Below are 27,547 nucleotides of genomic sequence, written 5' to 3'. Positions count from 1 at the left end.
GAAAGCTAGTGCTTCCAATTAAACCTGCTGGACTATAACCTGATATTGTGTGATGTTTAACTTTGTACACCACAGTCCAACACCGGCATCTCCAAATCAGGATTAGATTGGGTTCGGATATCTGGTCGGCATGGACTGAAGGGTCTGTTTCCATGCTGTACATCTCTATGACTCTACTTTGTTCCACTCTGAATATCATTATCCAAATTGCTGCCCTATAATACTGGCATACCCTTTGTAAGCCTACATTCTCTGCCCTAGGGTGGTGCAATAGCTCAGTGGTTAGCCACTGCTGATTCACAATGCCAGAGAGCTAGATTTGATGCCACCCTCAGGGTGACTCTGTGTGTAACCTGTACATTCTCCCCGTCTCTGTGTGGGTTTCCTCTGGGTGCTCCGGTTTCCTCCCACAAGCCAAAGATGTGCAGGTGAGATGGATTGGCCATGGGAATTTGCCCATAGTGCAGAGGGGTATGCAGGCTAGGTGGATTCGCCATGGGAGACGCAGGGTTACAGGGCTATGGTAGGGGAGTGGGTCTAGGTGAAATGCTGTTTGGGGTCGGCATGGACTCAACGGGCCGAGTGGCCTCCTTCCGCACCCAGGGTTCTATTGTTTATGGTTTGTTTTTTTTAACAAGTGTGTAAATCACAGCCGGGTTTCTATTCTGTGTAACCACCAGAGACACACACAGCGATTAGTTGAACAGCTTCTCTCTAACGCGAGCATTTCAGAAGAAATTCATTGGTTGAGGAAACGTCTTTGACGCAGTTTGTATTGAACGTATCTCAGTGGCACATCTTCCTGCTTTCAGGTTGGCCTGAAATTAAAGGAATTAGCATGGAGCAGGTAAAGCAGCATGGATTGTTGGGCGTGGGAGGGGTTCGCGATCTCTCTTTTTTAGGCGAGTTTGTTTCTTTTTATTTCAAGTATTTACTTTATTCATATTCACCTGCACAGAAGCAGTTGGGTTCGGCACAGCTGCATATGAAATGAACACCCACAACGCTGGGGTTGTTGACGAGATTATCTTTAAGTTGTTGTAACTTTGATCACACCTCTCTCTCCCTCCCCACCCCTGGTCAGTGTTGATGGGCTGTACCACACGCGTCACCAAGTTGCGAAGTAACTTGGCCATTTCCCAGCCTGAGCGGGGTCCAGGTGAGGTCCGGGTCGCTAGGCGAGAGTCGCGACTCCCAACACTGCACCCCAGTCTCTGGGGCTCGGTCTGAAAGCTCCCCACCTCCCCTGAGGCCGATCTGTACCGGGTGGCTGTCTCTCTCTCTTCTTCTCCCCCCACCCCACCCCTTTCCCCTCCGGCTCTGCTTCACTTTGTTTGTAATTCATTCCGGATGAAGATTGGGCCAAAATTTACAGCCCTGCATTGTCTGCCCTACGCTTTAAATGTGTTAAACTTGTGCTGTGAGACAAACAGAGCAAACTTTTCTTTCAAAGGTGAAATGGAGTGTCTTGGGAGTTTCCGACACTGTCTCTGATTCAAGCAGTGATCGTGCCTGAGAGTTCCTCTTGTACAGAGGTGAGTGTCCAGTACCAGATAACGTTGTTCACCTGACCACTGTTGTAGCTGAGCTGTGAACAAGCTAACATTCAGACATATCGTGAGGCTCCGTTTTGTCAATCAAAGCACCACTCAGACGCGTGATGTCTGCAACAGCTTTTTATAACTAACTTCCTATTTTCAGTTTATTTTTACATACCTAATCTTAGTCGCCATTACATAATGTTCATGACCCAGTTGCTGCATTGGATGATACATGTTCAGAAGATTTCAGTTATTCCAATTTTTAAGGTTTAATGATGGTCTAGTGATATTATCACAGGACTGTTTTAATCCTGGAGATCAGAGTTGAAGAGTGGTGCTGGAAGAGTTACAAATCTCTCAATACCAGGCTATAATCCAACAGGTTTATTTGGAAGCACTAGCTTTTGGAGTGCTGATCCTTCATGTGGTTGTGTAGTATAAGATTGTAAGACACAGAATTTGCAGCAAATGTTTACAGTGTGATGTAACTGAAATTATATATTAAAAAAGACCTGGGTTGTTTAAATCTCTCCACCTTTTAGAATGACCATGTTGGTTTCAGTGTTTTCATGTGTAAATCTGAGAACTTTTTTTAAAAATTACATTCTCAAGTCAATTTTAAAAATTGGTGTCAAGTCGGCCCAGATAATGCATTGAAGGTGTGAGGTGCTCTGTGTGAGGCTTTCTGTGCCACAATGGTCAGACTGATTCTAATCTAAAACACTGATTTATAGAATCTTGGATTCATGCAGTTTTTGAGCAAAATAAAATGTAATTCTGCAAGTACAAATTCACACCACAAATTTGTGAATGTGTGCATGTGAGGGGAGGTGGTGTTTGGGGGGGGGTGGGGGGGTGTTATGCGTGTCTGTGTGTGAGAGTGTATGTGTGAGCGTATGAGAGAGGATCTGTATGAGTGTCTGCGTTTGTGTAGTGTAGTGGGGTCGCCTGTAGTGTGACATGAACCCAACGTCCTGTTTGAGGCCATCCCCATGGGTACTGAACTTGGCTATCGGCCTCTTCTTGGCCACTTTTCGTTGTTGCCTGTCCCAAAGTCCACCTTGGAGGACGGTCACCCAACGGTCCGAAGTCCCGGACAGCTGGAGTGTCCTCGACTGGGAGGGAACACTCCTGTCTGTTGATTTGTTGTGCAGTGTCAATTCATCCGTTGCCATAGCCTCTGCTTGGTCTCGCCAATGTACCATGCCTCAGGGCATCTTTGCCTGCGGCGTATGAGATAGACAACGTTGGCAGAGGCATATAAGTACCTGCCACATACACGGTGGGAGGTGTCCACATGCGTAATCCATGTTGACAGTCTGACACGTCTTGCAGCTTCTACTGTGACAAGGTTGAATGGTGTTGTCCTGAAAGCCAGTATCTCCAAATCATGACTACCATCGACACAGCGTGTACAAGATGATTAGGGGTTTAGATAGGGTTGACAGTGAGAACCTTTTTCCGCGTATGGAGTCAGCTGTCACTAGGGGACACAGCTTTAAATTACGGGAGGTTGGTATAGGACAGATGTTAGGGGTAGATTCTTTACTCAGCGGGTTGTGAGTTCATGGAATGCCCTGCCAGTATCAGTGGTGGACTCTCCCTCTTTATGGTCATTCAAACGAGCATTGGATAAGCATATGGAGGTTATTGGGCTAGTGTAGGTTAGGTAGGCTTCGGTTGGCGCAACATTGAGGGCCGAAGGGCCTGTACTGCGCTGTATTTTTCTATGTTCTATGTTCTAAATCAGTGCTGGCAAACTACAGTCATTCGGGCTGTGTCGTAACGAGCTATGCTTTTCCAGCACCACACTCAACTGTTAATCCAAAGAGCCAGGTTTGAATCTTGCCATGGCAGTTGGTGGAATTTCAATTCAATAGAAATCTGGAATTCAGAATCATGGATCTATTGCCAATTGTCAAGAAATAAAAACCACCTGTTCACTATTGTCCTGCTAATTCAACTGCTCTAGGGAAACTGCCATCCTTCTGCTCAAAAGCTCGGAAGAGCTTATGCCCGAAACGTCGATTCTCCTGCTCCTGCTCAGCATGCTGCCTGACATGCTGTGCTTTTCCAGCACCACACTCTTGACTCTGATCTCTAGCATCTGCAGTCCTCACTTTCTCCCAAACTGCCAGCCTTACCTGGTCTGGCCTATGTGTGACTCCAAACCTGCAGCAATGTTGTTGACTCTTAACTGCCTTTTGGGGCATTAGGTGATGGATAATAAATGCTAGCCCAGCTGGTGAATGAATTTTTTTAAAAGTTTGGATGTTTCATTCTCAGAAATAGAGTATGAACTTCTGTTTGGCCGAGGTGACGAATATGACCACTAAAATAAATCCTAGTTCCTTTTTTTAAATTTTCATTTCAATCAACATGTTCAGAGACATAAAAATCACCTCCTGGAGCAAGTGGGACTTGAGTGCTGGCCCAGAGGCAGGGACACTGCCGTTTTTATATTATGCAATTTCATTTCTCTCTCTGCTGTGGTCTCACTTGAATCCACATTTCCGAGGGGAAAATGCAGACACAGCCAGAGCACTTCAATATTTAGCTTTTGAATATTTCTTCCTTTTTTATTTGCTTGCTTTTGTTCCGAAACTATTTATGCTGAATGTTGAATTAGAGTCATAGAGATGTATAGCACGGAAACAGACCCTTCAGTCCAACTCGTCCATGCCAACCAGATATCCCAACCCAATCTAATGTCATCTGTCAGCATCCGGCCCATATCCCTCCAAACCCGTTCTATTCATATACCCATCCTGATACTTTTTAAATGTTGCAATTGTACCAGCCTCCACCACTTCCTCTGGCAGCTCATTCCATACACATACCACCCTCTGCATGAAAACGTTGCACCTTAGCTCCTTTTATATCTTTCCCCTCTCACCCTAAACCTATGCCCTCTAGTTCTGGACTCCCCTACCCCAGGGAAGAGACTGTCTATTTACCCTATCCATGCCCCTCATGATTTTATAAACCTCTATAAGGTCACCCCTCAGCCTTCGACGCTCCAGGGAAAACAGCCTCAGTGTATTCAACCTCTCCCTATAGCTCAGATCCTCCAACCCTAGCAACATCCTTCTAAATCTCTTCTGATTCTTGCTGGCAGCTTTATCAGGTGGTCGCTTACAGTAAGTGACCTCAACTGCTTGTTATGATTGAAATAACTGCACGGTTCACTTGTCATACATGAAGCTGTGACAGGTCACCCACAATAAGCTATCTCCCTGCCGTTTTCTGGTCAGACACTCACAAGACTCAAAGGATCGAACGTTAAATGGGTGACTGTTTCCAAGAAAGAAAATTAGACTTCTGTTTGTATAGAGAGAGCCTTTACAACCTTGGGACAATTTGTGTCTCATGGGTCAATGAAGTGCATTTTGTTGGCAATATGGCAGCAACTTGGGCACAATAAGGTCCCAGAATCAGTGAAAGAGGTAGATACATGGCCAGTTCATTTGATTTTGGTTGTACTGATTGAGGAAGCACTCTTCACTCTCTTCCAATTGTGGCACAGGATCTTTTTAAAATCCATCTGAATAGACAGACAGGGCCTCATCCGAAAGTTAGCACTTTTGATAGTGGGATTTGCAATGAAATATCACACCGGGTTTTTCTGAAATCTGGGAACATTCTGACAATGTTCCGATGCGCGAGCCCCCAAGAATTGACTCGGGTTTAGCAGAATCAACATGATCTGCTGAAGTCAGATGTTGCGATGAGCATGAATAATAATGAAATACAATGTGTTGTAATATTGTGGTTCCATAAACCTAGAAAATCCACACCCTCTTTAAATTTGAAAATTTTATTCTGCTTTCCAAAGAACCTTAAATGCTTCAAAAATAGGTCTATTAAAAAAAATAGAGAATGATTAGGGTAAAGGGATGTTGATGGGGCCTGTCTCTATGCAGTAGTACTCTGTTACAGGCAGGTCCGTGGCTCAGCTGCAGGCACTAAGTTGCAAAGCCTCTGCGTCAATTAGATCCTCTGTCGATTACTGCTATCTTATCTGGATCAGGCAGCAAATCTCGGATGGGGTGTCCTACATTGCCAGCCCATGGGGACTGTAACATATCTCCTCTGTGGTGCAACTGACGATCAAACAGGTATGAGATGACTTGAAGTGCCACTCTGCTGTTCTAAGCTGAACTACACAGACTTGCGAAACTGGCATGTCTGAAAGGTCAATAAATCTCATGATTAAATGTTTCCTTCCATCATCTACCACATTATCTCCTGAGTGTAAAAGACAAGTCAAGAAACTAGGAGCCAACAGGACAAAATATTTTGGGGAATTCCCTCAGATGATCTTACCTGCTTTATTGCATGATCTCTGCCCCAGTCAAGATTTTGATCAGTGTTTCTCTTTGGTAAATAGTGGCAGCTACTGGTGCCAAATAGAACTTTGATTCGTTTTCAGTACTTGCCAAAACCATTGGTAGGTGTGTGTAAGCAGGAAGGATGTGCTGAGCAGCTGAGTGTACTTTAACTTCATGTCTGCTGTGCAGTAAATCAGCAAGATTTGTCACGTTCCAGGCCAGTGGAGTTCTTTTATTTACCCTTGCACATAGACACGTATTTGATTGTGACATTCACTTCTGCAAAAGTTAAAACTATTTTGTGCTCATTCTCAATCAATTGGAGCTATTCTAGCCTCCTGATTTCTTAATTTGACTAAAACATCCAAGTCAAACTGTTCAGTGAAAGGCACTGGTTGAAGATAAGGTTGAAAGAGTGGGAACAAGAATATCAGGTAAATCTGAAAGTTTTGAAAATACCAGGTATTGAATTTAAAATGTGGTGTGAGTGACGAGTTATGGTGATGAGGACCTAGTACGTTTTAGACAATAGACAATAGATGCAGGAGTAGGCCATTCTGCCCTTCGAGCCTGCACCGCCATTCAATATGATCATGGCTGATCATTCCTAATTAGTATCCTGTTCCAGCCTTATCTCCATACCCCTTGACTCCACTATCTTTGAGCTCTATCCAATTCTTTCTTAAAAGAATCCAGAGACTGGGCCTCCACTGCCCTCTGGGGCAGAGCATTCCACACAGCCACCACTCTCTGGGTGAAGTAGTTTCTCCTCATCTCTGTCCTAAATGGTCTACCCTGTATTTTTAAGTTGTGTCCTCTGGTTCGGCACTCCCCCATCAACGGAAATATGTTCCCTCCTGCCAGAGTGTCCAGTCCTTTCATAAGCCTATACGTTTCAATCAGATCCCCTCTCAGTCTTCTAAACTCAAGGGTATACAAGCCCAGTCGCTTCAGTCTTTCTGTGTAAGGCAATCCTGCCATTCCAGGAATTGACCTCGTGAACCTACGCTGCACTCCCTCAATAGCCAGAATGTCTTTCCTCAAATTTGGAGACCAAAACTGCACACAGTACTCCAGGTGTGGTCTCACCAGGGCCCTGTACAGCTGCAGAAGCACCTCTTTGCTTCTATACTCAATCCCTCTTGTTATGAAGGCCAGCATGCTATTAGCCTTCTTCACGACCTGCTGTACCTGCATGCTTGCCTTCATTGACTGGTGGACAAGAACACCCAGATCTCTCTGAACAGCCCCTTTACCTAATTTGATACCATTGAGGTAGTAATCTGCCTTCCTGTTCTTGCCACCAAAGTGGATAACCAGACATTTATCCACATTAAACTGCATCTGCCATGCATCTGCCCACTCACCTAACTTGTCCAGGTCACCCTGTAATCCCCTAACATCCTCATCACATTTCACCCTACCACCTAGCTTTGTGTCATCAGCAAATTTGCTAATGTTATTGCTGATACCATCTTCTATATCATTTACATATATTGTAAAAAGCTGCGGTCCCAGCACGGATCCCTGCGGTACCCCACTGGTCACTGCCTGCCATTTCGAAATGGAGCCGTTAATCACTACCCTTTGTTTCCTATTAGCCAACCAATTCTCTATCCAATCTAGTACTTTGCCCCCAATCCCGTGCGCCCTAATTTTACTCACTAACCTCTTGTGTGGGACTTTATCAAAAGCTTTCTGAAAGTCCAGGTACACTACATCCACTGGATCTCCCTCGTCCATCTTCCGAGTTACATCCTCAAAAAATTCAAGAAGGTTAGTCAAGCATGATTTCCCCTTCATAAATCCATGCTGACTCTGTCCTATCCTGTTACTATTATCCAGATGTGCCGTAATTTCATCCTTTATAATAGACTCCAGCATCTTTCCCACCACTGAGGTCAGACTAACTGGTCTATAATTTCCTGCTTTCTCCCGCCCACCCTTCTTAAAAAGTGGCACAACATTAGCCGCCCTCCAATCCTCAGGAACCGACCCTGATTCTATTGAACTCTGGAAAATAATCACCAGCGCATCCACGATTTCCCGAGCCACCTCCTTCAGTACCCTGGGATGCAGGCCATCAGGTCCCGGAGACTTATCAACCTTCAGACCTAACAGTCTCTCCAACACCAAATCCTGCCAAATAGAAATTCCCTTAAGTTCAGGTCCTTCAGCCACTGTTACCTCAGGGAGATTGCTTGTGTCTTCCCCAGTGAACACAGATCTGAAGTACCCATTTAATTCCTCTGCCATTTCTTTGTTCCCAGTAATATATTCCCCTGCTTCTGTCTTCAAGGGCCCAATTTTTGTCCTAACCATTTTTTTGCCTTGGACATACCTAAAAAAGCTTTTACTATCCTCCTTTATATTCTTGGCCAGTTTACCTTCGTACCTCATTTTTTCTCTGCGTATTTCCTTCTTACTAATCCTCTGTTGTTCTTTAAAAGCTTCCCAGTCCTCCGTTTTCCCGCTTATCTTCGCTAAGTTATACTTTTTCTCTTTTAACCTTATATGTTTCTTTACTTCCCTTGTCAGCCACGGCCGCCCATGTCTCCTCCTGGGATCTTTCTTCCTTTTAGGAATGAACTGATCCTGCATCTTCTGCATTATACACAGAAATATCTGCCATTGTTCCTCCACGGTCTTCCCTGTTAAGGTATTAAACCATTGAACTTTGGCCAGTTGCTCCCTCATAGCTCCATATTTCCCTTTATTCAACTGAAATATTGTCACTTCAGATTGTACCCACTCCCTCTCAAATTGCAGATTGAAGCTTATTGTATTATGGTCACTACTTCCCAATGGCTCCTTCACTTCGAGGTCACTGACCAATTCTGGTTCGTTACACAATACCAGATCCAGAATCGCCTTATCCCTGGTCGGCTCCAGCACCAGCTGCTCTAAAAATCCATCTCTGAGGCACTCCACAAAGTCTCTTTCTTGAGGCCCGATACCATCCTGATTCTCCCAGTCTACCTGCATGTTAAAATCCCCCATAACAACTGTAGTAACATCTTTGCGACAAGCCAATTTCAGCTCCTGATTCAACTTACCTCCAACATCCAGACTACTGTTTGGGGGCCTGTAGATGACTCCCATGAGGGTCTTTTTACCCTTAGTGTTTCGAAGCTCTATCCACACTGACTCTACATCCCCTGACTCTAGGTCCGCCCGCGCAAGGGACTGAATATCCTCCCTTACCAACAAGGCCACCCCACCCCTCTGCCCGTCAGTCTATCCTTACGATAACACATGTAGCCTTGAATATTCATTTCCCAGGCCCTGTCCCCATGAAGCCACGTCTCAGTTATCCCCACAATATCGTATCTGCCAATTTCCAAAAGAGCCTCAAGCTCATCCACCTTGTGTCTAATGCTTCGTGCATTCATATATAGAATTTTTAATTTGTTACTGCTCTCACCCTTCCCCTCAACCCTTATTTCACTCAACTTTACAGCATGATGCTTTTTCCAGTTTTCTGCCTCCTTGATACAGTTGTCTTTCTTGACTTCTCTTGTTCTAACTACCCCTTCAATTTCCTTTTTAAACATCCAGCTTGTCCCCTCCCCCCCGCTACTTAGTTTAAATGTAGCGGTGTTGCAGCAGAAAACCTGCCTGCCAGAATGCCGATCCCTGTTCTATTAAGGTGCAAGCCGTCTCTCTTGTAGAATTTTGAGAAGTTCTTGTTTTGTTTGAGAAGTTCTGAGAACAGTGCAAGAGTAGAGTCTGGTGTCTTAATTTTGCCTCTATTCTGAAACACAAGGACTTCTGTGACCTTCACACATAGGATTAGACTCGTGTAGTAGCACTGCTGAAGGTTTTTGAGGTCCGACTGCAGTCAGTGTATTGGTTGTGGCTTCAGACCGCACACTAAGCTAAGTCCAATACAGAAATTGTCATTCCTTTCCTGCTATCGTAGAAAGCACTGAGGGCAGGACAATAAAAGGGGAGGCAATGGCCTAGTGGTATAATCACTGGACTCTTAATCCAGAGACCCAGGTTCAAATCCTGCCATAGGGAATTTGAATTCAAAGAAGATCTGGAATCAGGAGCCGGTGATGACCAGGAATCCATTGTCGTTTGTTGGAAAAACCCATCTGGTTCCATAATGTCCTTTAGGGAAGGAAACTGCTGTCCTTACCTGATCTGTCCTACATGTGACTCCATGCCCACAGCGATGCCGTTGACTCTTAACTGCCTGCTGATATGGGCAATAAATGCTGGTTATCCAGTGACGCTGTCATCCCATGAATGAGTTTAAAAAACAGTTCAGAGTGCAGCATCTAGGGGCTGGTGTCAGATTCTGGATTAGTGGTGCTGGAAGAGCACAGCAGTTCAGGCAACATCCAAGTAGCTTCGAAATCGACGTTTCAGGCAAAAGCCCTTCGTCAGAGCCAAGCAAAGTTTTGACAACTCTTGCTGCCCAACATTATTTGTATATGATGCATCAGAAAGCTTTGGTGGTTCACTCAGAGAGTCTGAGATATTGTGAGAACATGCACCTTTCCATGTAGACTGGAGCTAGGCATAGTGATGGTACAGACAGTAATTACTTTGTGTCTCAACCGACCAGGGATCACTCCTCTCTCACCACCTATTTCTGGTGGGTGTTCAAAGGATTTGCAGATTGATGTTCACCTGCTTGGATACTTGATAAAATCTATTTTATTTGGCCGGCAGGTCCTGACTTGTGACTTGAACCCAGACCCTCTGGCTCAAAGGCAGGGATGTTACCCACTGTGCATGCAACCTTCACATTATAAGGTTATAAAGCTGGAATAGAGACTATCTTATACCAACAGGAAGTGGATAGCTCCCTGTTCTGAACCACTTAATACAGTATAGGCTGTGTAAAAGGCACTAGAAAAATGTGTAGAACAATTGGATAGAAGAGCCAGTGCTGACTGGCTTTGCTTTTGTGTTGGACAATTTGATGTTTATAGCTGAGGTATTTCAGTGACTTGGAAAGACTGAATAAGATGAGATTTTTATCCTCAAAGCAGAAATACGTAAGGAAGGATTAATAGATGTCAAAAATTATGAGGATTTCAATAACTGAGAAACTCTCCTTGTCCAAGACGGTGACTCAGCACAATTTGAGAAACAGATGCCTCTTTGTCAGCTGCTTGTTGGGTAGCTGAGAGTTATAAATAGCTACTGAACAGTTACTCACGATAAGCTTTTCTGGCAGGTTGCTAAGTTTCCCTTACCACAAAGTTAGATGCAAAAGTGAGACTCCAGTGCATTGGGTGTCCAGATCAATCATTCCCCAAATTGTTGGTTATTTGGGCCAATTCAATGGATTTCATTGCAGCTGCAGGTCAGCATTTTGTTGGTACATCTCATTCAGTTTCTTGAACATCAAATGACTAACGTGGATACATACTTATGGCTTGATAGTATCCATTTGTGCCCCTGTAGTATTCAAAATATTGCAATTGATGGAAGGGATATACTCCCAGGGCAGGTCCAGCATTGGATTAGATTAGGTTATTTAATGTGGAAACAGGCCCTTCGGCCCAATAAATCCACACCGACCCGCCGAAGCGCAACCCACCCAGACCCATTCCCCTAGATTTACCCCTTCACCTAACACTACGGGCAATTTAGCATGGCCAGCTTACCTAACCTGCACATTTTTGGATTGTGGGAGGAAACCGGAGCACCCGGAGGAAACCCACGCAGACACTGGGAGGATGTGTCACCTGAGGCGGGAATTGAATCCGGGTCTCCGGCGCTGTGAGGCAGCAGTGCTAACCACTGTGCCACCGTACCGTGGTATGGTGTAAATCTGCTTAACTGTTCCATCAAACGCTTGTAGGAGACACAACAGCGATTTGATCTGTTGTAAGTTTCCCATTGTACTGATCACATCAAAGAATCCTAGCACTAGTCCAGCTCTCCTTTTGGTACCTAATAAAGTGCTCTATATTCTATCGCATCAATATCCTCTCACAATGTCGAAGATGTTCTTTCTCCCATCGAGCACTCCTGAAGCCTCTTGGTGTGCTAGCATCAAATTTAAAGCTAGTTTTGCACTCTGGACTTATGTCCAGTGGAAATCAGCCTGGAAACAAGAGGACTGGTGTGAAGTTGTCAGTCAATAATCTTTTAGTCAAAGCTTCTGTGGTTCTTCATTACAGACATGACCATGTTTGGAGGGTGGATCTTCTGACTAGAACTAAGGCGTCAAACACAGGAAATGTCCCAGTCTGCCTTGAGGATTAAACTGACTGCTGCATTTTAATGTCGTGGCAGAGAGAGAGTGCTCCAGATGGCTCGTAAGTGAATCTTGGTAAAATATGCAAATAGATTGAACTATCCATTGGAATCCAACAATGCTAAGGGTGGGCTGAGCTACACATCAACCTTTAGGATAGGAGTTGCATGAAAGAGGACCTAAAACAGTTCTGTACAGTCTTTATAGAGAAAACTGAAACAATACATTAGAAGTTGACTTCCTCAGAGTTTCCCAGCTGTTTCTACTCAATTTACAGGAAACTATTTACACTCATTTTGAGGCAGAGGGGATCTGGGAACAGATTGGACCCTTGTTATACTTTGGCAGGAAGACCTTCGCGATCTTTCCTTACCAGGTGGTTGGATCCCAATCTGAATCTTTGCAGCAAGTTGCTGGCCTCAGGACAGTTACAAACAAAAAAAAACTTGTGCCTTTCAGTTTTGAGATGTTCCAAGGTACGCTGTAGCCATTTAAGTTATAATGCTGTATGTCCACCAGACTGAGTAGCCCATGTGTTTCACCTGAAAAACAATACTTCAGACAGTGCAGCACTCCCTTCATACTATACAGGACTGTTAACCTGGATTTTGGACTAACGTTCTGGAGATGGTCTTAAAACATCAACCTTCTGATTTGAGAAGTGCTACCACTGAGCTCCAGTCTGGTCCCTCCTTAAGCAGGATAAGTGGAAGGCTATGCAGGAAAATAATTGAAACAAATGATTTGTCAAACTATGTAGGCTACTGTGCCACCTGAACTGATTTGCAAATTGAGAAAAATGAACTTGTGTATGTGGAGCCAGCTGCTATTGAATAACTGTTGTACAATTTCTCTTGGTACTTTTCGAGAAGGCAAGTGGCAAATTCAGCCAGAATTCTCCAGCAATCTTGTATACACAAATGTTTGGAATCCATGTATGGAAGCTGTGAATCTGATCAGACCCAATGTGCAGCTTCTGTGTTGAATGGCCATTACGCAGTCTCTGTCCAAGCTCTTGTCTGATTGGCTACTTGGTGAGACTGGGAGGCAAGGAATTCTGTCCCTGACAGAACCTGTAATTTGAGGAATGGAGAGATGAGCAAACAAGGAGAAAAAAGAAAATCACTAACTAATTTTATTGTCTTGTTTCTTTAAAAAAAAACTTCACAGGCTTCTTCAGATGGCTCGTAGACTTTAAGAGGAACAGGAACTCAAGTCCGAACTCCAGGTTGAATCCATGTTCCAGCCTCCAGACGAGTGACAGGACGAAAAGTCCATGTGGAGATCTAAGATACTGCAGCACCTCACTGCCCACAACCACCTTGTCTTCATGGAAACTTGACAGCAGTGCCCGATGGAGTAAAGAGTACGACGTGTGTGTCTGTCACACTGAGGATGATATAATGTACGTACAGGACCTCGTGTCTTTCTTCGAATTGCATCCTCACAGTCTGCGCTGCTTCCTGCAGTTCAGGGATGCAACTCCAGGGGGTGCTGTCTGCACTGAACTTTGCCAAGCTGTCAGGGAGAGCCATTGCTGGGTGTTGGTCATCACACCCAGCTTTCTTAAGGACCCATGGTGCAGGTACCAGATGCAACAGGCACTGTCTGAATCGCCAATGGCTAATGGACGGATTATTCCTGTCCGCAAGCAACTGGAACGGAAGGATTACCCCCAGGAGCTTCGCTTTATGTTTGGTATTGATGTCAGGCAGGACAAAGAAAATGGATTCCAAAAGATCAAGTGTGCTATAATGCATTGTAAGTACTATCAGATGCAAATAAGTGTATACCTTCACTTTTTAGTCCATTGAGTTACTTGTTGACAACTAAAAACTATTATTCTTCATTGGTGAGGGTATGGTGGAGATTTCCCAGAATGATGCCATGCTGAGGAAACTGGGTGGAGACACTGGAAAAACTGGGATTGTTCCTTCAAGGAATACTGATGTGGAGGAGTCTGTGTTGGACTGGGCTGGACAAAGTTAAAAATCACACAATGTCAGGTTATTGTCCAACAGGTTTGTTTGGAACTACAAGCTTTCGGAGCACTGCTCCTTCATCAGGAAGCTGTGGAGCAGGACCATAAGACAAAATTTATAGCAAAAGATTGCAGTGTCATGCAACTGAAATGATATATTGAGCAAACCTAGACTACTGTTAAGTCTTGCATGATGAAGGAGTAGGGCTCAGAAAGGACAATGAGAGAGATATGCATGCATACTAAAGTGATAATCAAAGGTGAAGCAAGATTTGGGATTCTGTTTAGTTGCTTCCAAAAATCTTAACTTGATCCAAACATTAAACAAAGTCTTAAGAGACATGTGGAGCCCATTCATGCCAGGTGTAACAAACATCGTTTGTAGACCACTAACCTTGGACGTTGTGTTGGGTTTGAATACTTGATCTTAAAGTTATTGATGCATTGAAACAAAGATTATACTATGGGTTAAAACCTATTCTGTTACCATTGTGGAGCTAAAATTACTGAGGAAAAAAAAAGGATTGGGAGATAATCTGGTTCTTCAGAAAGTTCAAAAAGGATGGATAACAAGGTGCTTCAAACTGGGCTACCCACAGAACAAGACGACATTTTTTAGACCACCACTTTCAAATCTCAACCTTTGCTGTTTAGAATAGAAAGGACAGCACAATATACAAGATCATAGAATATCTTGACAGAAACTCCTTTCTTATCAACTGTGGTTGTCCCTCCACCATAGGGCCTGCGGAGTCCAAAGATGAGAGTCCATCACCTTCTCAAGGGCAGATAGGTTGGCTAATAAATACTGATCCAGCCAGTGGATGTCTAAATGTCATAAACAAAAAGGTTTGAGTTTGAGGGAAAAGTTGCCGTTTGTAAAAGAAGAAAGTCCCTCACTGAAAGATCCTCATGGCAAGAAATGGTTAACATGGTGTCAGTTTGTCCCTTGGATGATCTGTGAATGATGTACAATTGAGACCAGTTAGACATTACAGATAATTAGTGATTAAATATTTATACCATTGGCCAGGCCATAGATGTTGGAAATAATTACACAATGAAACTTGATGTGGATTAATGTAACATGAACTCGCTTGCAACACGGAGTTCTCATGGCTTCCAAATCTCTGCTCAGCCTGATCTGACTCCCTGTTCCGATTCAATTGCAACACAGTCATGGATCCTGACAAACTGTGATAACAGGCTCTCACTATGGAATACCGCTCTGGAATCACACTTTATCATGAACTTATGACAAGACTTGGCTGAAAATTGGGTAGGTTTGGCAGCTCAGCATTCCTGGTTATAGGGTATTCAAGGGAGAGTGAGGGGACTAGAAGGTGGGGGTGAGAGTTGCTATATTGATCAAGGAATCCATTATAGCAGTGCAAAGAGATGATTTGTTGGATGATCAACAAATGGGGCCTTATGGGTGTAAATTTACAAAATGAAATGCTATTTGGGTGTACTTATAGGTCCAAAATTGTCATGGAAAGATCGAAGATTACATTTCAGAAGTGAAATATTAAAAGGACGGTAAGAGGAGATTTTAGCTTGCCAAATATTACTTGGACGAATTTTAGTGTGCCAGGAAAAGAGGGATCAAAGCTCTTAAATTGCATTTATGAGAAGCTTTTCATTAGTATGGAGAAAGCCCAACAAGGGGGAGATCTGGACCTAATATTTTGGAAATGAGCCCAGGTGCGTGAAAAGCATGTCAATAGTGGAGCACTTCAGAGATAGTGACCACAGCTCAGTTAAATTTAGGGTAGTTATGGAAATGGATTAGGATGGGTTTGGAATAAAAGATTTTAAACTGATTAAAGGATAACTCTACTAAGATAAAATACAACCTGGAGCAAATGGACTGGGAGCAGCTACTTGCAGATAAACAGTCAGAACAGGGGGAGGAATTAAAAGGGGGCGAAAGAAATGTTTAGGGCAAATGTCTCCCCATAAAAGGACCAAGGCTGGAGAACCAGGATATCGAGGAGCACAAACATTTGGGATAAAGGTAAAAGAGAATTTTATTGTAGATCCCAATAGTTCGGTATGGCAGAAGAGTATTGAAAGTGTTGTGGGGAATATTTAAAATTAGGAAAACTAAGAGCGTGGATGAGATTGCATTGGTGTGTAGAATAGTGTTTAAATATATAAAGATCAAGAGAATATCATTGGTTATAATATCTCCCATAGAGTTAGTGTCTGTGGACTTGGAAAATGTGGGTACAGTCCTCAACAAATACTTTGAGTTGGTCTTGATAGTAGTAAAGGATGATGCAGGAGGATGGATGACTGTGAAATACAAGACTAAAGTAACAGAAGGGTGAGGTAGGGGTGAAATGGAGTTTAGCAATCTTTAAAAGTGGATAAGTCCGCAGGCCTGGATGAGTTTTAGGCCAGGCTGTTGAGGAAGGCAGAGAGGTCCAGGCAGTAATTTCCAAATCCTCTCTGGCCACAAGTGAGGTGCCATAAGACTGGAGAACTACTAATGTTGTTCCATTATTAAAAAAGAAAGCACAGACCGGGAAATTACAGGCCTGTCTCATCCAGTGATGGAGACATTATAAACAATTGAGTGACCGATAATCTGTTTCCGAATGCAGATATAATCAGGGATGGTCACCATGGATTTGTTAAGGGAATGTCATGTTTGACTATTTTGCTGAGGGTAAAGCCTGTATATGGGCACCACGGTGGCTCAATGGTTAGCACTGCTGCCTCAGCGCCAGGGACCTGGGTTCAATTCCAACCTCGGGTGACTGTGCAAACTCCACACAGACATTCTCCCCGTATCTGCATGGGTTTCCTCCGGGTACTCCAGTTTCTTTCCACAATCCAAAGATGTGCAGGTTTGGTGAATTGGCCATGCTAAGTTGTCCATCGTGTTCAGGGATGTGTTAGTTAAGTGTGAATGTAGGGGATTGGATTTGGGTGGGTTGGCGTGGGCTTGTTGGGCCGAAGGTCCTGTTTCCACACTGTAGGGATTCTTCTTTAAAATATCATCTGGATGAAGTTTGGCAAGGTTTTTCATGAGGCCCCAAATGACCACTAACTGGTCAAGGAAATAAGAGCCCACAGGATCCAAGGCAATTGGCACTTTGAAATCAAAATTGGCCAAGAGACAGGAAGCAGGGTATGATGGTAGAAGGATGCTTCTGTAACACACAGTCTGTTTCTACTAGGTTCCCCAGGGCTCAGTGCTGTTCGTGATGCAAATCAAAGATTTGGACTTGACTATAAGGAATATGAAAGGTGGAGCAGAAGCGATGAGTTGAATGGCCTAATTCTGCTCCTATGCCTTATGGCCTGTAGTGTGTTCAAGAAGTTCACGGATAGCATGAAAATTGCTAGGGTAGTAAATGTAGAGGACCATAGCTGAAAATTGCAGGAGGATCTTAACAGACTGGTCAGCTGGGGAAAGAAGGGGTAAATGGTAGGACACTGGAAAGGCACCTTGGTGCACATATCCGCAAATCCTTGAAGGTAGCAGGGCAGGTAGATAAGGTCGTCAAGAAGGCATTTGGGATACTTGCCTTTATTAATCGAGGTATAGAATACAAGAGCAGGGAGGTTATTCTGCAACTGGATTACAACAGTGGTTTACCACAACTGTGTTACTAGATGCAGTTCTGTTCACCATGTTATAGGAAGGATGTGATTGCACTAGTGTGCAGCACAATTTATCAGGATGCTCCCTGAGCTATGAGGAAAGATTGGATAGGCTGGAGCTGTTTTCCTTTGCGCAGCAAAGTTTGAGAGGGAGCCTGACAGAGCCATATAATATTGAGAGACACAGATAGGCTGGGATAGGACAGCACCTTTTCCATTAGTAAAGGGGGTCATTAACCAGGGAGCATACATTTGTAAGGTAGATGACAGAAGGCTGAAAGGAGAGCTGAAAAGTTTTTCAGCAGAGGTAGAGTGTGTCTGGAATTCACTGCCTGAAAAGGGTGGTTGAGTCAAAAGCTCTTTTAACATTTAAGCAGTATTTAGGTACTAACTTGCTTTGACATAGACTCCAAGGTTGTGGGCTATGGCCTGGGAAAATGGGATTAGTGTAATCAGATCTTTGACAGACCTGGACATAATAGGTGGCCAATTGATCAGAGATGACGAGCTCTATAGATCTGATGAGCAATGTAGAGGGGAGCAGAAGGAGTAGTTAACCTAAGCACTATTGGATGACAATGTCACTGAAAGGTTACAGACGAGCTCCAGTATATGGTTGAGGATGGAGCAAGAGACACAAGTGTGGCATATCATGACAAGATCTAATGGGAGTAGCTACAAACAGAGCTGTGTATACAATCTTCGGCATCCCATTGTGAAAAGATCTTTCAGAACAATGTGAATTCACCACAATAATGTCAAAATGGGAAACTACAGTTTTTTTTTAAAGGGGATACACCAGATTCTGTGCTTATTGTATGTGGAACAGAAAAGCTAATGCATTATGATATGAATTATATTGTTATTGGCATGTATACGTAAGATCCCAGGATACCCCATGACTCTCAATCAGTGCGCAGAACAATGTATCATTCTGCAGGAAGATGATGTTTCACTGGTGAAAGGAACAAAAACAAGAAGGCATTGATTTAAAGTGATGTGTAAAAGAAGCAAGTGTCATGGACAGCACTGCCTGGAGATATGGTGGCTGCAGATTCAGTCGAGGCATTCAAGAGACCGTTGGATGACTATTTGGATACAAATAGTGTGTAAGTGTATGTATGGTGGAAAATGTAGGAGGTTGGCACTAGGTATTGGTGGTGATCTTTCAAGAGTCACTGGAGTTGGGGAGGATCACAGAGGACTGGAAAATGGCTAATGTAACACCCCAGTTTAAGAAGGGAGGGAAGCAGGAGATAGGAAATGTTAGGGCAGTTCGCCTGACCTTGGTCATTGGTAAGATTTCTAGAGTCCGTTAACATTGAGTTTGCAATGTGCTTTGGAATTGCATGATAAAATATGGCTGAATCAGCACAGTTTCATCAAGGGGAAATCACGCCTGACAAATCTGTTAGAATTCCTTGGTGTTGAGCAAGTTAGACAGGGACAGTCAATGACATGATCTGTTTAGATTTCTAGAAGGCCGTTGACCAAGTGCTGCATAGGAGGTTGCTAAATAAGATAAAAGCCCACGGTGTTGGGGGCAAGGTACTGCCATGGTTAGAGGGTTGGCTGACTAACAGAAGGCAGAGACTAGGGATAAAGGGGTCTTTTTCAGGATGGCATCTAGTGATCAGTGGAGGTCTGCTGGAGTCAGTGTTGGGACTACAACTGTTCCAGTTATACATTAATGATCTGGACAAAGGAACTGAGGGCATTGTTGCTAAGTTTGCCGATTGCACAGTGAAAGATGTTGAGAAAGCAGGGAGGCTCAGAACAACTTGGATAAGCTGGGAGTGTGGGCAAAGAAGTGGCAGCTGGAATACAATGTGAAAAGGTGTAGGGTTATGCGCTTTTGGTAAGAATAGAGGCATAAACTATTTTATAAACAGAGAAAGACTTCAGAAATCTGAAGTACAAAGGGACTTGGGAGTCCTAGTTCAGAGTTCTCAAGGTTAACATGCAGGTTCAGTTGGCAGTTAGGAAGGCAAATGCAACGTTAGCATTCATTTCAAGAGGGCTAAAATACAAGAGCAGAGATGTACTGCTGAGGCTATATAAGGTTCTGGTCAGACCATATATGGAATATTGTGAGCAGTTTAAGACCCCATTATCTAAGGAAGGATGTGTTGATGTGGAGGGGAGTCCAGTGGAGACTTACAAGAATAATCCCAGAGATGAAGGATTTGTCAAATGAGGAGTGATTAGATTAGATTCGATTCCCTACAGTGTGGAAATAGGCCCTTCGGCCCAACAAGTCCACACAGACCCACCGAAGAGTAACTCACCCAGACCCACTTCCCTCTGACTAATGCACCTAACACTAGAGGCAATTTAGCATGGCCAATTCACCTGACCTGCACATCTTTGGACTGTGGAAGGAAATCCATGTAGACATGGGGAGAATGTGCTGAAAAATGTGTTGCTGGAAAAGCGCAGCAGGTCAGGCAGCATCCAAGAAGCAGGAGAATCGATGTTTCGGGCATAAGCCCTTCTTCAGGCTTACAAAATACTGAGAGGCTGGATAGGGTGGACATGGAGAAGATGTTTCCACTAATAGGAGAGTCTAGGACCCAAGGGTACAGCCTGAGAGTGAAGGGACGGCCTTTTGGAACTTAGATGAGGAGCAATCTCTTCAGCCAGAGGATGGTGATTCTGTGGAACTTATTGCCACAGAAGGCTGTGGAGTGTATTCAAGACATAAATAGGTTCTTGATTGGTCAGGGGATCAAAGGCTATGGAGAGAAGGAGGAAAATGGGGTTAAGAAACCTATCAGCCATGATCAAATGGCAGAGCAGACTCAATGGTCCAAATAGCCTAATTCTGCTCTTGTATCTTCTGTTCTTGGAGGTAATGATGCTCCTATGAAGAACTAGTGCAGGCACAATGGGCCAAATGTTCTCCTTTTGCGTTGCAAAAATTCTGTGATTGTTATTCTTCTAAATCCTGTCTTGGCCAAGTGATGCTACAAGAAGGTCTATCTATTTCCCCTGAGTCCCAGCTGTAAGAGCTTCTTCTACCCAGCCTTTTGTTGACTTTCACATTGCAATTGAATTCTAAACATGTTTTGATTTGGTCTTTGGCCATATATCCATGCCCTCCAACTCTAATCTCCTGAAGCATTTTAGTTTCAATAGGTAGCAGTATTGTCGGTCAACCCTTTACCCACTGCATCAACCCTTCGAAACCTTCAGCTTTCAACAAGCTTTGCATCAACTCTCCTAATTGCTCTGTAGTTCATCTCTGAAGCACCTTGTCATGTTGAACCAAAGGCAGGTTATCAAACTAGATGCAGAGAGCCCATGCACCTGAATTTCAGGTGTAACATTATACTTGTGTTCTAGCAACCTAATGTAGGTAGTATTTTACCTGCTATGAATTCTACCAGCCAGCAGGCCATGGTTACCTCGAACACAACATGGAAACTGATTTCTGTCTATTTATGCCTCCAGATCTCGAGGAACTCAGTAGGAAGGAGAGTGAGTACATTCCCAGTTCACAGGATGACCCAGAGTTCAACATGGACACTGCCAGTGAAACACTGGACTCAAGTGGGAGTTAACTTTTGCCTGAAACGTTGATTTCGCTGCTCGTTGGATGCTGCCTGAACTGCTGTGCTCTTTCAGCACCACGAATCCAGTATTTGCTTTCCAGCATCTGCAGTCATTGTTTTTACCTCAAGTGGGAGTTGTTGAGTGACTGAAGGACAATGCTTGCTGAAGTCTGCTATCGAGGAGATGGGATACTGAAAATGGAGTTATTTTTAATTTTTCCAATACTTGGGCGAGCTTGAAAACTGTGTTTATGTAAGGGTTTAGGTAACTGTCTGTTTTTGTTCTTACATGTGCGTCTCTGTCTTTATCTGTAATTGGTGTGATGTGTGAGTTTGCAGTGTTGTTTCTCCTTTTACTTTCCCGGTGGTGGAAATCTATTCCCAGTCAAGGGATAAAAACTGACTTTAAACTGACATGGTTCAATGCTTGGCTTACTGCTGAGTTTTGGCTCTAAGCGGCATTGAGTTCAGGTAATTAACAGTGGTGAACCTAGGAGATGGGGATTTTTGCAATGTGTTGTGGTGAGCTTTTCCTTGTAGTTGGCACTGATGGGAGAATATGATGGAGAGTCTTGATCAGAGAACCAAAGTTTATTTTTCCTTTATAATCTGTTGCGAGTGATGCATAAATGTCTTCCTCTGAGACAGGCAAGAAGGGATAGGATAAAGGAACCTTGGATGACGAGAGCGGAGGAGCTTCTCGTCAAAAGAAAGAAGGCAGCTTTCGTAAGGTGGAGGAAGTAAGAGTCTTGCTCAGCTCTAGAGGATTACAGGCAGGTGAGGAAGGAGCTCAAAAATGGTCTGAGGAGAGCTAGGAGGGGGCACGAAAAAGGTGTGGCAAGAAGAATTAAGAAGAATCCAAAGGCATTTTATATGTATGTCAGAAATAAGAGAATGATCAAAGAAAGAGTAGGGCTGATCAGGGATAGCATAGGGAACTTGTGTATAGAGTCTGAGGAGATGGGGGAAGCTCGAAATGAGTTTTTTGCTTCTGACTTTACTAAAGACAAGGACCTTGTAGTGAATGAAACCATTGAGCAGGTGTGCATGCTGGAATGGATGGAGATTGAGGAAGCTGATATGCTGAAAATTTTGACAAACATTAAGATTGACAAGTCGCCAGGGCCAGACCAGATTTGTCCTCGGCTGCTTTGGGAAACGAGAAATGTGATTGCTTTGCCGCTTGCAAAGATCTTTGCATCCTCTCTCTCCACCGGAGTCGTACCGAGAACTGGAGGGAGGCAAATGTAATTCCTCTCTTGAAGAAAGGAAATAGGGAAATCCCCGGCAATTACAGACCAGTCAGTCTCACATCTGTCATCTGCAAGGTGTTAGAAAGGATTCTGAGGGATAGGATTTATGACCATCTGGAAGAGCATGGCTTGATTTAAATGCAGTCAGCACGGCTTTGAGAGGGACAGGTCATGCCTCACAAATCTTATTGAGTTCTTTGAGGATGTTACTAGACAAGTTGATGAGGGTAGAGTGGTGTATATGGACTTCAGCAAGGCATTTGATAAGGTTCCCCATGGTAGGCTCGTTCAGAAGGTCAGGAGGAATGGGATACAGGGACATTTTAGCTGTCTGGATACAGAATTGGCTGGTCGACAAAAGACAGCGAGTGGTAGTGGAAGGAAAGTATTCTGCGTGGAAGTGAGTGGTGTTCCACAGGGCTCTGTTCTTGGGCCTCTACTCTTTATAATTTTAGTTCACCAAACTTGCTAACCCATCCTTCAATCTCCTCATCCAAGTCATTAATAAAAATTAAAGCTTGGAGGTGTCGTTGACAGTATAGAGGACTGTTGTAGGCTGCAGCGTGACACTGACAGGATGCAGAGGTGGGCTGAGAGGTGGCAGATGGAGTTCAACCTGGATAAATGCACAGTGATGCATTTTGGAAGGTCGAACTTGAAAGTTGAGTATAGGATTAAAGACAGGATTCTTGGCAGTGTGGAGGAACAGCGAGATCTTGGTGTGCATGTACATAGATCCCTTAAAGTTGCCACCCAAGTGGACAGGGTTGTTAAGAAAGCATATGGTGTTTTGGCTTTCATTAACAGGAGGGTTGAGTTTAAGAGCCGTGAGATCTTGTTGCAGCTCTACAAAACTTTGGTTAGATCGCACTTGGAATACTGTGTCCAGTTCTGGTTGCCCTATTATAGGAAAGATGTAGATGCTTTGGAGAGGGGGTTCAGAGGAGGTTTACCAAGATGCTGCCTGGAATGGAGGGCTTACTTTACAAAGAGAGGTTGACAGAGCTCGGACTTTTTTCATTGGGAAAAAAGGAAGAGAGGGGACCTAATTGAGGTTTACAAGATAATGAGAGGCATAGATAGAGTTGATAGCCAGAGACTTTTTCCCAGGGCAGAAATTGATAACACGAGGGGTCATAGTTTTAAGCTGTTTGGCGGAAAATATAGAGGGGATGTCAGAGATGGGTTCTTTATGGAGAGAGTTGTGAGAGCATGGAATGCGTTGTCAGCAGCAGTTGTGGAAGTGAGGTCATTGGGGATATTTAAGAGACTGCTGGACATGCATATGGTCACAGAAATTTGAGGGTTCGTACATTTAGGTTTACCTTACATGAGGATCAATGGTCGGCACAACATTGTGGGCTGAAGGGCCTGTTCTGTGCTGTACTGTTCTATGTTCTAATTTTTTAAAAAGGGAATAAACAGTTGTCAGAACAATTGTCTGTGCTGGAACAGAATGTCTGAGCACTGATTTGGGGACAAAATGAGGTTTACTCTGACCTGTTCTCAGTCCCAGCCTCTGAAAAGCGCCACCATATTACATTTGTGTAAAATATTCGACTTCCCTGCTCTCTGATGTCTGAACAAATAGATTGGAAAACCGAAAGAACTGGCTGATCTTATCTCTGCCTCAATTCCACTTTCCCCCTGCTCTCCATGGCCCTTTGACATGCTACTGATGAAAAAATCTGTATCTCCTTAAATTTACTCAACATCCCAGCATCCACCACATTCTGGGGTAGTGAATCCCATAGATTATTGACCTTTGAGAGAAGTAATTTCTCCTCATCTCAGTTTTAGGATAAGTGGGAAGCAGATTTAAAACAATGTTCTCTCATTGTAGATTGCCCAACATGTCTCCATTTCTCCTTTGACAATCCTCTTTAATATCTCATAAAGTTCATTTCGGTTTCCTCTCCTTCTAAACTCCAGAGAGTATAAATCTAAATTGATCATTGTTTTCATAATACAAACCTTTTATCTTTGAAATCAATCTAATGAACCTCCCATGAATTGTCTCCAATGAAACTGCATCCCTGCTCAAGTAAGGGAATGAAAATCATAGGCTTTGTTCCAGTTACAGTCTCACTTCTTGGCTTGTATTGTTGCAGCTACACTTGCCCTTGCCTATTTTTATACTCTCTTCCTTTACCAATAAATGCCAAAAATTCCACTTGCCTTTCTTATTACCTGCTCTAACTGCATACTCTTGCATGAGGATACTCTGGTCCCTCCGTCTCAATAATCAGTTGCTTTTCTACTCCTCTAACCAAAATGGATCATTTCACATTTACCCACGTTAAACTTCATCTGCCACATTTTGGCCCACTCACTGAACTTATCCAAGTCCACTTGCAAATTTCTTACTACTTCATTGCAATGAACCTTTTCATCTATTTTAGTGTCATCTGCAAATTTGGATATTGTACTTTCTATCCCTGTATCCAAGTCATTACCATGGATTATAAATAGTTGAGGCTCGAGGAGTGAACCCTATGGTACCCCACTAGTTACATCTTGCCAACTAGAAAAAGACCCATTTTTCTCAACACTCTGCTTTCAGATGGTTAGCCAAAGAGGTAGACTTTTGTCTTTTCCATTGAATGCTTCCAATGTACCTGAACTCTGGTCTTGGACTGAATTTGCTGAAACCTGGAGATGAAAACATACCGCATACCTGTCAGCATTTGTTGGAAAAATAAATGAATTATTTTGTCTGTGTTGAATTTCTCTTCATTGCCTTTCTCCATCCTACCAGTCTAGTTTTAGCTTCATTTTGGTACTTAAGTTCAAATTTATTGTGTAACCCAATGTAAGACCCAACTGACACTGGACGTTAACATTCCAAGAGGTATCTAACATTCATTTCTCAACCAGCATCTGGAAAAGAAATTGGTCATTTATCTGCCCATCTACAGAACTTCTCAGTCACGCTTTAGTTGCTTGCCACCTCAACTTTTCTAATGCTTTTTTGGCCAATACACGATCTGTAAGTTTGACTTGCACTAAATCTCTTGTCTCCTTAATTGGATCAACTGCAGTTAATTGATCATTGTGTTCACTGACATTCATTGTTTTCCCGTTCAGAATCCTTGGTTTCGAATCTTTCCACTGATCTCACTGCTCCCTTTCTATCTAACCAGCTCCAGACCTACAAACATTCAAGATGGCACAGCAATTATGTCGTGTTACGCATTCCGTTTTTTACTTTGTCGAATTGGTAGCTGTGCATTAAGCTCTCTTAGTCCCTCCTTACCATCTTTGTGTATATTTCTCTGCTCCTTTTCATCTTGTCCTTAAATGTGCTAACTTTCCATTGCATGTCCCTAATATTTCACACTCTGGCTCAGTGTCAAATTTCTGTGAAGCATGTTGGACTTTTGTTTTGAAGACGCTGTATAGCATCTGTTTTCACTACCACACCTGAATCCTGTGTATGTAATATTAAGTCTTTTCATCAGTCTAAGTTGCTTCATAAATACAAGTGCCTTCACTTTGGTTTTTGCTGACTTGGTTTCTGATATCCTGTTTTCCTGAGAACTCTCCACTACTGTCAGCAAGTAAAACAGTATGGTTTTACAGGTGACCTCCAAATGCTTTCAGTATTTGCTAGTGTGAGCAGGTTAGTCCCCTTATTTAAGGAGAGGCAGTTCAGAGAAGGTTCACTGGGATTGCTTTATGAGCAAAGACTGAACAGGTTTCTACTTTACTCACTGAAATTTAGAAGAATGAGAGATGATCTCATTGAAACATATAAGATTCTTAAGGGGCTTGACTCAGTAAATACTGAGAGGATGTTTCCCCTCTAAGACTAGAGGATATATTTGCAGAATAAAGGGGTGCCACGTTTTGATTTAACTGTATAGCAGTTAAATCAGTTTTGGTCTCTCTATCTAGGCACAGGTGTACTTGTGTCAGAGATAGTATAGCGGACATTGAGCAGATTGATTCCTGGCATGAGAGGACTGCACCATGTGGATAGATTGATTAGAGTAGTCTCAGGTTTAGAGGAATGAGAAGAGACCTTTTTGCATCATATGAGATACTAAGAAAGCTTGACATTTAGCACCAAGGACCACAGTCTTAATATTAACAGATCAGTTAGAACTGCTGGCACAAGATACTTTCTCAGAGTTCAGAATCTGTTTGAACGCTGCATCTTCAGAGAGCTGTGAATACTCCATCAAGAAGGTCAGGTCGGGAAATGGAGTTGAAGTAGATGATCAACCTGATATTATTAAATCGGGGATCAGTCTTGTAGGATTGAATTGGAAACTGAATTGATTTCTTGATTATTTTTATGTAAATACCTCAGCCATTAGCTCATTAAATGGCAGAACTGGCTCAAGGACATGTCTGGCCTACTATATAATTAGAGTCAAGAGAGTAGTACTGGAAAAGCGCAGCAGGTCAGGCAGCATCCAAGGAGCAGGAGAATCGACATTTCTGGCATAAGCCCTTCATCAGGAATGAGGCTTGTGGGTCGGGGCTGAAAGATAAATGGGAGGGGGTGGCGTTCGGGGGAAAGTAGCTGGGGAAGTGATAGATAGGTGAGGGAGAAGGAAATGGGTCGGGGGGAGTGATGGACAAGTCCAGAAGGCGATGCCGAGTTGGAGGCTTGGGACTGGGATAATGTGAGGGGAGGGGAATGAGGAAGCTGTTGAAATCCATATTTATCCCGTGTGGTTGCAGAGTCCCAAGCCAGAACATGAGGTGTTCTTCCTCCAGGCGTCAGGTGGTAACAGTTTGGCAGTGGAGGAGGCCCAGAACCTGCATGTCCTTGAAGGAGTGGGAGGTGGGGTTGGTGGGTGCGGGTGTCCCAGAGATGTTCTCTGAAATGATCTGCAAGAAGGTGTCCTGAATCCCTGATGTAGAGGAGACCACACTGGGTACAACGGATGCAGTAGATGACACTGGTATAGGTGCAGGTAAATTTCTGACTGATGTGGAAGGATCCCTTGGGGCCTTTTACAGAGGTGAGAGGAGTGGTGTGGGCGCAGGTTTTGAACTTCCTGCAGTGGCAGGGAAAGGTACCAGGAGTGGGGTGTG

General features: G+C 43.5%; 1 protein-coding gene across 2 annotated transcripts; it reads left to right on the top strand.

Moving 5' to 3' along the window:
• Nucleotides 1–720: 720 nt before the first annotated feature.
• tirap (toll-interleukin 1 receptor (TIR) domain containing adaptor protein) lies at nt 721–25,213 on the top strand. Of its 2 annotated transcripts, none has more exons than XM_072593050.1 (5): nt 721–847; nt 1,454–1,535; nt 12,019–12,156; nt 13,266–13,856; nt 21,145–25,213. In XM_072593050.1, exons 3-5 carry the CDS (start codon nt 12,150–12,152, stop codon nt 21,252–21,254), a joined length of 708 nt encoding a protein of 235 aa, XP_072449151.1. In that variant the 5' UTR covers nt 721–847; nt 1,454–1,535; nt 12,019–12,149; the 3' UTR covers nt 21,255–25,213. The 2 variants fall into 2 exon arrangements, with proteins under 2 accessions (XP_072449151.1, XP_072449152.1); XM_072593051.1 differs by lacking the exon at nt 721–847 and adding an exon at nt 1,086–1,159.
• Nucleotides 25,214–27,547: the final 2,334 nt, after the last annotated feature.

The sequence above is a fragment of the Chiloscyllium punctatum genome, chromosome 23 (assembly GCF_047496795.1).
Source record: "Chiloscyllium punctatum isolate Juve2018m chromosome 23, sChiPun1.3, whole genome shotgun sequence".
Lineage (NCBI taxonomy): Eukaryota > Metazoa > Chordata > Chondrichthyes > Orectolobiformes > Hemiscylliidae > Chiloscyllium > Chiloscyllium punctatum.
This window is presented reverse-complemented; position numbering and strand designations above follow the sequence as displayed.